At 53.2% G+C, this 12,670-nt stretch overlaps 1 protein-coding gene and 1 non-coding gene across 2 annotated transcripts; both read right to left on the reverse strand.

The window, feature by feature from the left end:
- Positions 1-196: 196 nt before the first annotated feature.
- Positions 197-5,465, reverse strand: Eef2 (eukaryotic translation elongation factor 2). The gene is made up of 14 exons (XM_038311588.1): positions 5,318-5,465; positions 4,491-4,705; positions 4,133-4,314; positions 3,579-3,790; positions 3,183-3,361; positions 2,992-3,097; positions 2,626-2,878; positions 2,349-2,544; positions 2,007-2,265; positions 1,809-1,916; positions 1,356-1,709; positions 1,085-1,267; positions 875-1,007; positions 197-657 (listed from the first exon to the last, which is right to left on the reverse strand). The coding sequence occupies exons 1-14, from the start codon at positions 5,318-5,320 to the stop codon at positions 464-466; spliced, it is 2,577 nt and encodes an 858-aa protein (XP_038167516.1). The 5' UTR covers positions 5,321-5,465; the 3' UTR covers positions 197-463.
- On the reverse strand, positions 3,445-3,508 carry LOC119806108. Its single transcript, XR_005284139.1, has one exon. It is a non-coding gene; the product is annotated as a small nucleolar RNA SNORD37 (small nucleolar RNA).
- Positions 5,466-12,670: the final 7,205 nt, after the last annotated feature.

The following is a 12,670-nucleotide window of genomic DNA, read 5'->3' on the forward strand; positions in this document are numbered from 1 at the left end:
GTCTCAAGACTCAGGGTCACTGTAGTGCGCCCTGGAAGTCGCGCCCAGCACAGGAAGGAGTGCAGGGAGGTCAACCACAGCCATTTATTACTCAAGTGTCACAGTCACGGTCCCCAGGAGGCTGCCCACCTCCCATTAGCAACGCCCCCCTCTTCCGCTCTGGGGAACTGCACTTGGGCCATAGAGGGACCCCACAAACCTCTGAATGCGTTTATTTATAGACTTTTGACATCCGAGCATTTCTGAGAATGATAGCGTGGTATCCCGCCCACCCCATGGCCCGCCAGTCCAGCCTGCAGAGGGGACTCTGCTGCCTTGGAATTCCAAAATAAATAGAATCCACGTATTAGCACACAGCTATGGCAGATGGCCCCACAATCTCCGGAGCAGCACTATTATGGGACAGTCTCAAGGTGTCTTCTGATGGGCGGGCACCGTGCAGTGTCCGGCAGTGCCGAGCCGTTTACAGTTTGTCCAGGAAGTTGTCCAGCGCCGGGATGCCCTCCTTTAGGCCTTTACGCTTGCGGGTCTCAGCAACTACTTGGCAGGGGCGGCTGCTGTTGTCAAAGGGGTCCCCAGGCAGGATCTGCCAGTGGTCGAACACACACTGGGGGAAGGCCTGGCCACCCGTGTTGGAGCGCAAATCGGCTGTGAAACCTGCACAAGAGGCAAGACACTCAGCAAGGAGCCTAGCCCCAGGTCTGGGCCTCCACAACCCTGCCCAGACGTCCTTTGACTTTTTGTCAGATCTGCCTGCCTGTGACACCCACCCCAGATACACAGGCATCTTGTTTTTGTTCCACTAATATGCAAACCAGCAACCTCAGGGAGCAGAGGCCTGGGATACCACAGGAGAGCCAGGGAAGACACTCACCAAAGGACTCATTGACAGGCAAGTAGGCCTTGACCACAAACATGGGGGTACCAGCCACCTGGGACTCCTCAAACACATGACCACGCTTCCTGTTCAGGACACCATAGATGCCACCCACAACTTGCTCAGGACACTGTGGGAAAGAGAGAAGCAGTGAGCATCAGAGCACATAGGAGGATGGGCAGGTGCCACACAGACAGGCAAGTTTACCTGGATCTCCACAAGATAGATAGGCTCCATGAGGCGGGGCTGTGCGGTCAACACACTAGCATAGAGGCAGCGCCGGGCTGTGGGGATGATCTGGCCACCACCTCGGTGGATGGCATCAGCGTGCAGAGTCACGTCATGAACATCAAATCGCACACCACGCATGTTCTCCTCACAGAGAGCGCCCTAAAGAAAGAAAGCTGGCTAGTCACATCCCAATAATCATTCAGAAGCAGAGCTCCCCAGAGGCGGTCCACCCAGGCCCCACACTCACCTCCTTCGTGGCCCACTGGAACCCAGCCACCACGCTGTCCTTGATCTCATTCAGGTACTGCACACCCTTGGTGATGTCTGTCAGGATGTTGGGGCCGGTGCCGTCAGGCCCGAAGCACCAGATCTTGCGGGCTTCGGCAACATCCCACTCATACTTCTCAGCCAGGTAGCGTGCCCGAGCCTTGAGCTCCTGGCGAGCAGAGACTTCCCCCTTGTCGATGTCCTCAGCCAGGCCATCTGGGAAGGGCCGGGCCTTCATGTACAGCCGGTTGTGCTTGTTGGGGGACTTGGACAGGCACAGCACATTGGACTCCTCGCTCACCGTCTCCCGGTATGAGACAACGGGGTCAGATTTCTGCAGAAGGAAACACCCATGACTGCTGGAAACACCTGCAGGCAGCAGCAGAGAGCTACGAGGGCCCTGCTCCTGGCAGGACCCTGAGGAGGTACCAACCTTGATGGGGATGCAGGCATGGTCTTCTTCCAAGTCCTTGAGGCAGATCTCCAGGTGCAACTCCCCTGCTCCGGCAATAATGTGCTCCCCAGACTCCTCGATGATGCACTATGGGAACAGTCAGCTGGCACCGCCCTCCTCTCCCAGCGCTCCCCCTAGACTCACCACCACACTCCAGCACCAGAGCCTGAGGCTCACCTGCACCATGGGATCAGACTTGGCGAGCCGCTTCAGCCCCTCGACCAGCTTGGGCAGGTCGGCAGGGTTCTTGGCCTCCACGGCCACTCTGACGACAGGGCTGACGCTGAACTTCATCACACGCATGTTGTGCGCCTGCTCAAAGGTGGTGATGGTCCCAGTCTTCACCAGGAACTGGTCCACACCGACCAGCCCCACAATGTTCCCACAGGGCACGTCCTCGATGGGCTCCACATACCGCCCCATCATCAGGATGGTTCTAGAGGGAAGGATGGAGGAGGTCAACAGGGCCATGAGGAACAGTCGGGGCGCAAGTGCAGGCAGGGGCGGGACAGTGCCCACCTCTGGATGGGCTTTAAGTACAGGTCCTCCTTCTTCCCAGGTGTATAGTTGGGGCCCATGATGCGGACCTTGAGTCCCGTTGACACCACCCCGGAGAACACTCTACCAAAGGCATAGAAGCGGCCTTTGTCGGAGGTCGGCACCATCTTGGAAATGTACATCATGAGAGGGCCCTTGGGGTCGCAGCTTTTAATGCCTGGAGAGAGAGGACTTCAAGTTACCCTTTGCGGAGGTTGCGGGACCCAGGAGCTGGGTAGGGATGGACTGTGACACCTACCCATGGCGGCCTCATCATCAGGCGGCCCCTCGTAGAGCAGCTCACAGCGGTACTTCTGTGCAGTGACGGGGGACGGCAGGTGGATGGTGATCATCTGCAGCAGGGCGTCCCCTGCAGGCAGCCAGCGCCGCATCACAGCTTTGAGCAGCGGCTTGCCCTCCTTGTCCTTGTCCTCGCTGTCCAGCTTGATGTCCAGCTTCTCGATCAGCTTGGCCGTCTCCTCCTTTCTGAAGTTCATGATGGCATCGAACACCTGTCACAGATGGATGTGGGCTTGGGACGGGAACAGGGGAACACGAACACTGCTTCCCGCGGCGAGGGTACTCAGCGACTGCTGCCCACAGGACAGAGCCACTGTTCACCCACCTTAAAGATTGGGTCCAGGATGAGCTGGCAAAAGGTGCGGGGCAGCTTCTTCCCATCAGGGCTGTTTGCCGACTTGCTGAACTTGCCATTGGCTGGATCAAAATACCTTCAAGAGGAAAAGGTCATGTTGCAGCTCAACCCAGAGCCCTGAGTGGTGCAGGACGTGCACAGGACACCTTACACTCACTCACCTGTCTCCCCAAAGTTTCTTCATCATATCCTCCACTTTCTTGGCCCGTTCAGCTGGCCCCAGTTGGCCTTCACCCTTGGCTGCAAATTTGGCTACATACATCTCTGCGAACTGCTTCAAAGTGAAGGCCCAGCCATGCAGGCCGGAGCCAAAGCCCACGGTACCCAGGACGGGGTCAATCTAAGGGAGGAGAGGAGAGCAACACTGATCAACATGGAACCAGGAACAGTCCTCAGAAGCCCACCCCTGCCAAAGCAGCACTGGCTCAGACACAGAGTTTCTTCAACAGACATCAGGTCAAAGTGAAGAATTTCAGTCATCATGTCTCGGGCCTAAAACTCCCAGAGAGCATGGCTGCTGACCCAGCCCCACCCCCTCCACAAGGTGGGCTCCGCACCATGATATTGCCCATGGGCCCACTCTCGCCCTCGCCGTAGGTGGAGATGATGACGTTAACATTCTCCACGATGCGCTGGAAGGTCTGGTACAGCTCCTCAGGCTCCAACTGCAGCTCAAGCAGAGCACGGTCCATCTTATTCATCATCAGCACAGGCTTGATGCGCTCTGCAATGGCCTGCCGTAGCACCGTCTCGGTCTGCACGCAGACGCCTGCAAGGGAAGTGGGGTTTTCAGTCAACACATCTAAGTGTGATCCTGTAAAGGCTAGCAACGATGTCAGACCCTGAGAAGTCCCCTGGACGGGCATTAAGGGCTATTCCTCAATGTCTCTGACCCCGAGGTCGCGTCCCTGCAGCTAGATACAGGGAACTGAACAGCCTGTCTCCCAAGAGCACCCTGGGCTCCTCCTTCCAAGTCCCTGTGTGGTCCTGACTGGCCTGAACTCCCCTGCTCCTCCTCTCCAGTCCAAGGCCACCCCAGCACCCCCACCTCTAGGTAAAACCTAAGTTTCCCTCGTCTCTGCAAATGTTTACGTCCAGCATGCACCCGTACCAGACACGCAGTCCACCACCACCAGAGCTCCATCGGTGACACGCAGGGCAGCTGTCACCTCCGAGGAGAAGTCGACGTGGCCTGGGGAGTCGATGAGGTTGATGAGGAAGCCGGAGCCGTCCTTGCTCTGCTTGATGAAGTTCAGGTCGTTCTCAGACAGCTCATAGAAGAGGGAGATGGCGCTGCAGGGGAGGCCGGGGAGTCAGCCCAGCAGAAGGTGGCCACTGCCCACAGGACCAAGGCATTCCCACTTGTCACCGTGTACTGGGCAGCAGGGTCCCTGCGGGCATACCTTACTCCAAGCACAAAGGGCAGAGACAGCGGCGGCCCCCGACCCCTACCCCAGAAGCCCGCTTACGTGGACTTGATGGTGATACAGCGCTCCTGCTCGTCCTTGCGGGTGTCGGTGAAGCGGGTCTCCCCGGCTCGCGCAGAGGCAATGATGCCGGCCTTGCACACGAGGGAGTCCGTCAGCGTGGACTTGCCGTGGTCCACGTGGGCGATGACAGACATGTTCCGGATGTTGGCTTTCTTGTCCATGATGGCACGGATCTGGTCTACCGTGAAGTTCACCTGCGGCGGGGGGAGGGGCGGACGCCCAGGCTGAGCGCTCGGCCTGGCAGGCAGCAGCCGGTCGATAGCCCCATGGCCGTGGACTCTCGAGGGCGCACCCAAGCGCGACGGAGCCTCGGGTGTTTTCCCAAGGAACAGTCCACGGCGTGACACACGGCTGCAAGGCCACACCTGCCATGGCGGAGCCCACCGGGCCAGCCACCTCCACCATAGACAGCCTGCTGTGGGCACGAGGCCTGCCCGCCCAGCACCCCGAGCACGCGCTGCCGTGCCCGCTCCCGTGACGCTCGGGTGACAGGTAGGTTGCTGGGGGAGAGCGATGCCGCCGCAGGGACGTCCCACTCGGCTGTCAGCGCGGGACGCCCGCCCTCCTCCCCCGGCCCCAGCGTCGCCGCCCCGGGACGCGGCCACGTTAGCAGGCCGAGGGCCGCGGCGCGGCACCGCACAGCGAGCCGGGGCCGCGCAGACATGGCGCCGGGCGCCCGTCCGTCCGCCTCCCGCCGCGGCCGCCATGTCTCCTCCCCGTCCGTCCCGGGGACCCGCCACGTCCACTCCCCGCGGCCGCGAGCGCCCGGCTCCGGCCGCGAGCCCCGCGGAGCCGCCGTCACTCACCATGGTTGCGGATGGCGCCGGATCCTCACGGGCAGAACAGAAGAGCGAGGTGCGCCGGCGATGGCGGCGGCTGCGGCGGAAGAGACCGCTGACGTCAACGCCCGGGCCTTTATAGGGCGACGCCGGTTGGGCCGGTCACGTGACGGCGCGCGCACGTCGCGGGCGTGCTCGCTGGGGCGGGGCCGTGCCTGGCCCCGCACACGCGCGGAACCTGCGTCTGGGGATTTAACCCTCGGAACGCCAAGGAGGCGGCTGCGGAGGTGCCGGGGCGAGGCCAGCTCCCCACCCTTGGGTGTTAAAGCCTCGCTGCTTCAGAACGCTATCACTTCCGAGATGATTCGCAAAAGACCTTGGAGAACTATTAAAGAGGACTTTGAAATTCGGACCTGGTCAGTGGGTTGGGTCCTGTTTCCTGGGTTTGAGGTTGTTATGTAACGTGATAGCTCTGGGAGAAAGCTAGCGTTCTGGCTACGGAATTATATCTGTAAACTTTGCCTGTATTTTATTTCACCTTTTTGTTTTGGAAACATAGTCTCACTATGTAACCCATGCTGGCCCCAAATCAAGGCGATCTGCTTGTCTCTGCTGTCCCACCCCTGGGATTAAAGTCCTGTGCCAGCACACCAGGCCCTCGGGCCCTCTGACACCTTTTTTTTTTTTTTTTTTTTTTTTTTTTTTTTTTTGAGACAGGAAATCAGGTAGATCCTCTCTACTCAATAGACTGTGGAAGTTGTCCTTGAATTCCTAATTCTCCTGGAGCCAGGGCCAGGAACACACACACACACACGCACGCACGCACGCACACACACACACACACAAAATAGAGCCGGGAAAGATGGCACACAAACAGCTGTCATCCCAACACTTAGCAGAACGAGGCAGGGGCATCAGGAATTCAAGATCACCCCCGCTGCGTAGTGAATTCCGAGGGCACCCTGGGCGACGCCTCAAAACCAATACAAACAAGACCTGCTGTTTCTTGGAATTTTGTCTCTTCTAATTTTTATTTCTCCCTTGAGACGAGATTCAGTCAATAGCAACAACCCTAACCCTAGTGCCTCCGCCGCACCCTCCCTCCGCCGGTCTCGCGCGGCCATCAGGAGGCGCTGCAGGACCGCGCAGTGTGGCTGTCCCGGCCTGACCCTGGGCGCGCAGCCTCCAGCACACAATATATGCTCATCGCTTCCCGCGTCAGTGCAGACCAACTCCCCTCTGTAAGCCTCAAGCTCCCCGGTTAAACGTAGGAGACACATGTGACCCTCCTAGGCTGCCAGTGAGGGAGAGGAAAGAGAGGTGTCCCAGCCTAGAACAAATAAATAAAACAATACGGTTTTCGAAGCTTGGCTCTAAAATAACTCGGCACTTGCCTCCCCCGCCACGGTCTCTCAATGACAATGACAACTGACTGGCAAGTATGCAAGAGGAACACCTAAACTCTGTACATCCTCTGGTCGCGATCTTGGGGGAAATTTCACCCTGATTTTTTTTTCCTCAATACCGAGTGTCAGAGGCTTTGATGGTTCTATCTCTGGAGCGTGTGGTCTTTGCAAGGCAAGATGCAAATGTTCTCATTCAAAGAAGAGATTCGAGGGTGGGGTAGCGCACACCCCTGCAACTGGAGCAAAGCTGTGATCCACAGTACGTGAGTTCAAGGCCAGCCTTGGTTAGGCTGAAACTTCGTTTGAAAAACAAAACAAAAGAGGTGATTGGGAGCCGGGCAGTGGTGGCTCACACCTCTAATCCCAGCACTCGGAAGGCAGAGGCAGACGGATCTCTGTGAGTTCAAGGCCAGTCTGGTCTACAAGAGCTAGTTCCAGGAGAGGCTCCAAAAAAAGCCACAGAGAAACTCTGTCTCAAAAAACCAAAAAAAAAAAAAAAGGTGATTGGGGGTCGTACTTGAAGGAACTGTCCTGTGCTCCCAAAGTTTTCTTTTTTGTAACTTTATAAAAAAGATTTATTATTTATTATATATGCAGTTTTCTGCCTGCAGAACAGAAGAGGGCACCAGGTCTCATTACAGATGGTTGTGAGCCACCATGTGGTTGCTAGGAATTGAACTCAGGACCTCTGGAAGAGCAGTCAGTGCTCTTAACCTCTGAGCCATCTCTCCAGCCCCCTCCCAAAGTTTTCTAAGGTGAAGCGGAGGACTGTACAAATTTCCAGACAACTTGGGCTTCACAGCAATATATAGTCTCAAAACTAAATAAAAATGGTGAGATCGGTGAAGGAAAGCACTTGTCAGCCGTTGATGACCTAAGCCCATGGTGGAAAGAGAAAGGCCTTCCATGAAGGTATCTGACCCACCCGTAAATTGCTGCATGTATATCATACACTCTGAATAATAAATAACAAAGTGATCAGGCTGGGCCGGGCCAGGCTCCATGAGAACAGGGTGCGCATGTCCGAGTCCTGGGTTCCATTTCAAACAACCACAGAAACCAGGCATGCCAGCACCCAGAGGCGCAAAAGGTGGGGTCAGCAGGTCAAAGTCAGCCTGGGCTATTGGAGACCCTGGCTCAAAAAGACTAAGTGGTTTTAGTGGGTTTTTTTGTTTTTGTTTTTTGTTTTTTTTGTTTTTTTTTTTTTTTTTGAGACAGGGTTTCTCTGTAGCTTTGGAACCTGTCCTGGAACTCACTTAGTAGACAGAAATACTCCTGCCCCCGGCTCCGGAGTGCTGGGATCAAAGGTGTGTGCCACTACCATCTGGTTAAAATAGAATCGATTTGAAAACAAAACTCTGAGACAGAGTCTCACCATGTAGCCCAGACTGGCCTGGAACAACAGAAACTAAGTAATTAGGTTTCATTTAGGAGTTAAATTTGAGACAAGGTTTCTCTGTAGCTTTGGAGCCTGTCCTGGAACTCGCTCTTATAGACCAGGCCTTGAACTCACAGAGATCCGCTTGCCTCTCCCTCCCGAGTGCTGGGATTAAAGGGGTGCACCACCACCACCCGGCATTGTTGGCAGATTCTAAGAAGCTATATGATGAGGGGAGAGAACAGGGCAACGTTCAGAGCTGAGAAGAGAGAGTGGCGCGTGGACAGGCTACTGCGGGGATGGGGTCAGATGCACAGATTCCAAGATATGCAAAGTCTGCAGTAGACGAGCCAGGGTCGCGAGCGGACGCGGTCATCAGTTCAGGCGGAAGCGGAGTGCGGAGAACGACACAGAGAGGTACCACTGCGCGTGCGCGCCCAGACCAAGGGGCGTGGCAGCGGCCCCTGCTGACCAAACGTCGCAACTGTATGAAGCTCTGATCTGATTTCCAGAGTGTAGAGAACTCTATACACGGAGAAAAATCAGATTAATAATTTGTTTGTTTTTTCGAGTCAAGGTTTCTCTGTGTAACAGTCCTGGCTGTCCAGGAACTAGTGTGGGACTCAGCCATGGCAAGTTTAATAGGAAACAGTGGGACCCAACCACGAGCAGCTTAAAGGAGGCCTGAGTCTCAGTAGTTTACCCTGAGGCAAAACCTGAGGGCAGGAAGGACCAAACTGAGATTAGCTGAGCACCACCCAAGAACAGACCATCCTAAGGAAATGCCTAACGATCCAACCACTGTAGACAGGACCACCTGCCAGCTCACACATTCACCAGGACACCCCTAGACAAAGGTCAGCCAATCAGAGGTTCTGAACCTCACAAACCCTTCCCTCCATCTTTACTACTATAAAACTCTACTCTAACCGAGCTCGGGGCTCTCTGTTTATTCCATTACGTTGGATGTAGGGAAAGACTTAGTTTGCAAATTTGCATAAATTAAAGGCTCTTTGCTTTTACATACAAGACTTGGTCTCCTTGTTGTTGTTTTGGTTTTTTGTTTTGTTGGTGGTGGTGGGTTTTTTTTTTTTTTTTTTTTTTTTGGAAGGGGTTCTTTGTGGATCCAGCTCTTGAAGACCAGGCTGACTCAAAGAGGTCACCTGTCTCTATCTCCGAAGTGCTGGGATTAAAGGCGTGCACCACCACTGCAGGGCTCAGATTCAGGATTTGCTTAGCTGTGGTGTGAGTTTAAATTCTGGGTTCGCTTTAATGTGCTATGAGACCTCGGATGAGTTAATAGATGTCTCCGGTCATTAGACTGAATAACAACCTAATTCATGTGGTACTTGTAAGACTAAAGAAATAAAAAGTTGGGGGCTGGAGAGATGGCTCAGTGGTTAAGAGCGTTCTTCCAAAGGTCCTGCGTTCAATTCCCAGCAACCACATGGTGGCTCACAAGCATCTGTAATGAGGTCTGGTGCCCTCTTCTGGCCTGCAGGCATACACACAGACAATTGTATACATAATAAATAAATAAATAGTTTTAAAAAAGAAATAAAAAGTTGGGAGCTGGAGAGATGGGCCAGCGGTTAAGAACACTGACTATCCTGAGTTCAATTTCCAGCAACCACATGGTGGCTCACAACCATCTCTAATGAGATCTGGTGTCCTCTTCTGGGGTGTAGGTATGCATGCATGCAGGCAGAACACTGTACATAATAAATAAATAAATAAAACTTTTTTAAAAAGAAAATAAAAAAATGGAACTCAGAAGGCACATGGGCAGCCTAGCATGCCCCAAGCGGCCATCACCAACATCACAGGACTGATTGTATGTCTGCCATTTCAGAAAGAGGAAGGCCTGGGATCCGGAGTTCACAACAAAAACAAAACAGCAAACTGGTGAAGTCCTTGTCAAGTCTGTCCTCAAAGCCAGGAGGTGGTGGCAAACGCCTTTAATCCCAGCACTCGAGAGGCAAAGGCAGGTGGATCTCTGGGAGTTCGAGACCAGCTTGGTCTACAAGAGTTAGTTCCAGGAAAGGCTCCAAGCTGTCTCTGAAAACCAGAAAACAAACAAACAAACAAAAAACTGTGCTCAATTCCAAGTTCCTGTGTAAAAAGTTAGGCGTGATGGCACATGCCCTCGCTGGATCTAGAGTTCTTCTAGGAGGCTAGCCTGCCAGCGAGTATCAGGAATCCTCCTGTCCCAGCCTGAAAAAAAAAGAAAAAGAAAGAAAAAAGAAAGATAAAAGATCAAGAAAGCCGTCCGATGTCCACCTCAGACCTGTACACACACAAATGTCTGCACGCAAACACGTACAAGCATATACACACAACAAAGAAAAAACCGAAAGTAATTAAAATAGCAGAAATGAAGAAGAATTAAGGTTCATCTGGAGACGGGAGAGATGGCTCAATGGGTAGGAGCGCCGATATTACAGAAGATCCTGGTTGGATTCCCAGCACTCATATCGGAAGGCTCAATGGGTCCGACGCCCTCTTCTGGACTCCGGGGGGCACGGCACTCGTGTGCACACACAGTTTAAAACTAATACCTGAAAACCGGGTGTGGTGACCACGCCTTTAATCCCAGCCCTCGGGAGACGCAGGCAGATCTCTGTGAGTTCAAGGCCAGCGTTTTCCAAGACAGGCTCCAAAGCTACCCAGGGAAACAACCAGCGGTACACAGAGAAACCCTGTCTCTAAAACAGAAAAATACTTAACGTAGGAAAATATCTTCTTAGCTGTCTTTTAAGCTGCCTGGAGAATGGTTTTTTTTTCTCGAGGTCCGGTATTTGGTACACCATCCCAGCCTGGGTCGAAGAGGAAGGAGAAAAAGATAAAAAAAAAAAAAATGCATCACCTCCGCTATTGGCCAGATTCTAGTCATGTGACCACAGCTCGCTGTCGGATCCTGGGAAATGTAGTCCTTATGGAAAGGCTACTTAAAAGGGAAATTGACTGAGGTAACTGAAGTGCTGGACTTCGTTTAGGTTAGTAAGCTAGGAGACTTTTCAGTGGGGAATGCGTTTGCCTCACACGCAGACGGAAATGAGTTCGAATCCCTAAACACTGCAAAGAACCAGGTGTGGTGGCTCCCCTGTCATTGCCGCACACCACAAGGAAAACTGAGCTAGGGATCCCTGAAGCTCCGTGGCCGCAAACCCAGCTCAGTCACTGAGCGGCAGGTTCAGTGAGAAAATCTGTCCAGAAAACAAAGTGGAGTGTGGCTAAAGTGGCGCACGCCTTTAATCCCAGCACTTGGGAGGCAGAGGCAGGCGGATCACTGTGAGTTCAAGCCCAGCCTGGTCTACAGAGCTAGTTCCAGGACAGGCTCCAAAGCTACAGAGAAACCCTGTCTCAAAAAAAAAGCAAAAGAAAAATAAAATAACATAAAAACAAAGTGGAACTAGGGGATGATGGCCACACCCTTAATTCCACATGATGTGAAGCCAAAAGCAGACAGATCTCTGAGTTCCAGGCCAGCCTGGTCTACAGAGGGAGTTCCAGGCCAGCCAGGGCTACACAGAGAGACAGTGTCTAAAAGAAAAATAAAAGTGGAACCACTCCGCCACCAATTTTTGAGTCACTGTGGCCAGCAGCTTGCCTGCCGTTTTTGCGAGGCAGACGGACCACAGAGCTCCAGGGTCCCTCCCTCCCGTCTCTGTCACCTAACTATATGGGACCATGTTTACATCACTTGTTGGAAAAAACACAGTGACCACCTAGAATAAAAGACAGTGGGTTCATGCCCCTATGTGCTTGCTCTTTGGTGTGGTCAGGCACAGTCTTCGACAGAAAGAATTGCCTTGTCGATCAACCTTTGTTTTCTTAAGGTTCTTTCTGCTTCCTTTTTTTCCCTCCCAAGTGCTGGGACTAAAATTCCTATGCAACACCTGGAATATATATGCTTTAATATAATTTACAGCACATATTTTTATGCGACACCTTGCGGAGTATATGTTTTAATGGAATTTACAGTACATATTTGCAACAATGGTGAGACTCAAAACCAAACTTTTCTGGACAGTGGTGGCACACACTATTATTTCCTTCGAGACTGGGTTTCTCTGTGTAGTCCTGGCTGTCCTAGAACTCGCAGGTAGACCAGGCTGACCTTGAACACAGAGATCCACCTGCTGTTCCCTGCTGAGTGCTGGGATTAAAGGTGTGTGCCACCACTGCCCTTTGATTTTGGTTCACAACTTTAATCCACGCACTCTGGAGGCAAAGGCTCGCGGATCTCTAATCTGAAGTTCTGGTCTATACAAGGTAACTGTGAAAAAGCTGGATAACTGTGGTTCACACCATCATCCTGACACTCTGGGGGCTGAGGCAGGTGAGATTGCCTCAGGGAGTAAGGATGCTGTGAGCAGGTCTACAGGGTCAGTTCCTGTCATCCCAGCACTTGGAGAATTAGAAACTAGGCATTATGTAGGGGCCAGCCCCGGTTTCAAAACAGGACGGTTTTTTTTTTTTTTTTTAACCCTATACCTAAGGAGCCAAGGGGGCTTTTAAGACTGAGAAGTTAGAGTTGGTACAGGGCTCTGGAAGTTTTTTAATTGAGCTAGGACAAAAGGAGGGTGGTGCACC

Source organism: Arvicola amphibius, chromosome 1 (genome assembly GCF_903992535.2).
Source record: "Arvicola amphibius chromosome 1, mArvAmp1.2, whole genome shotgun sequence".
Taxonomy (NCBI): domain Eukaryota; kingdom Metazoa; phylum Chordata; class Mammalia; order Rodentia; family Cricetidae; genus Arvicola; species Arvicola amphibius.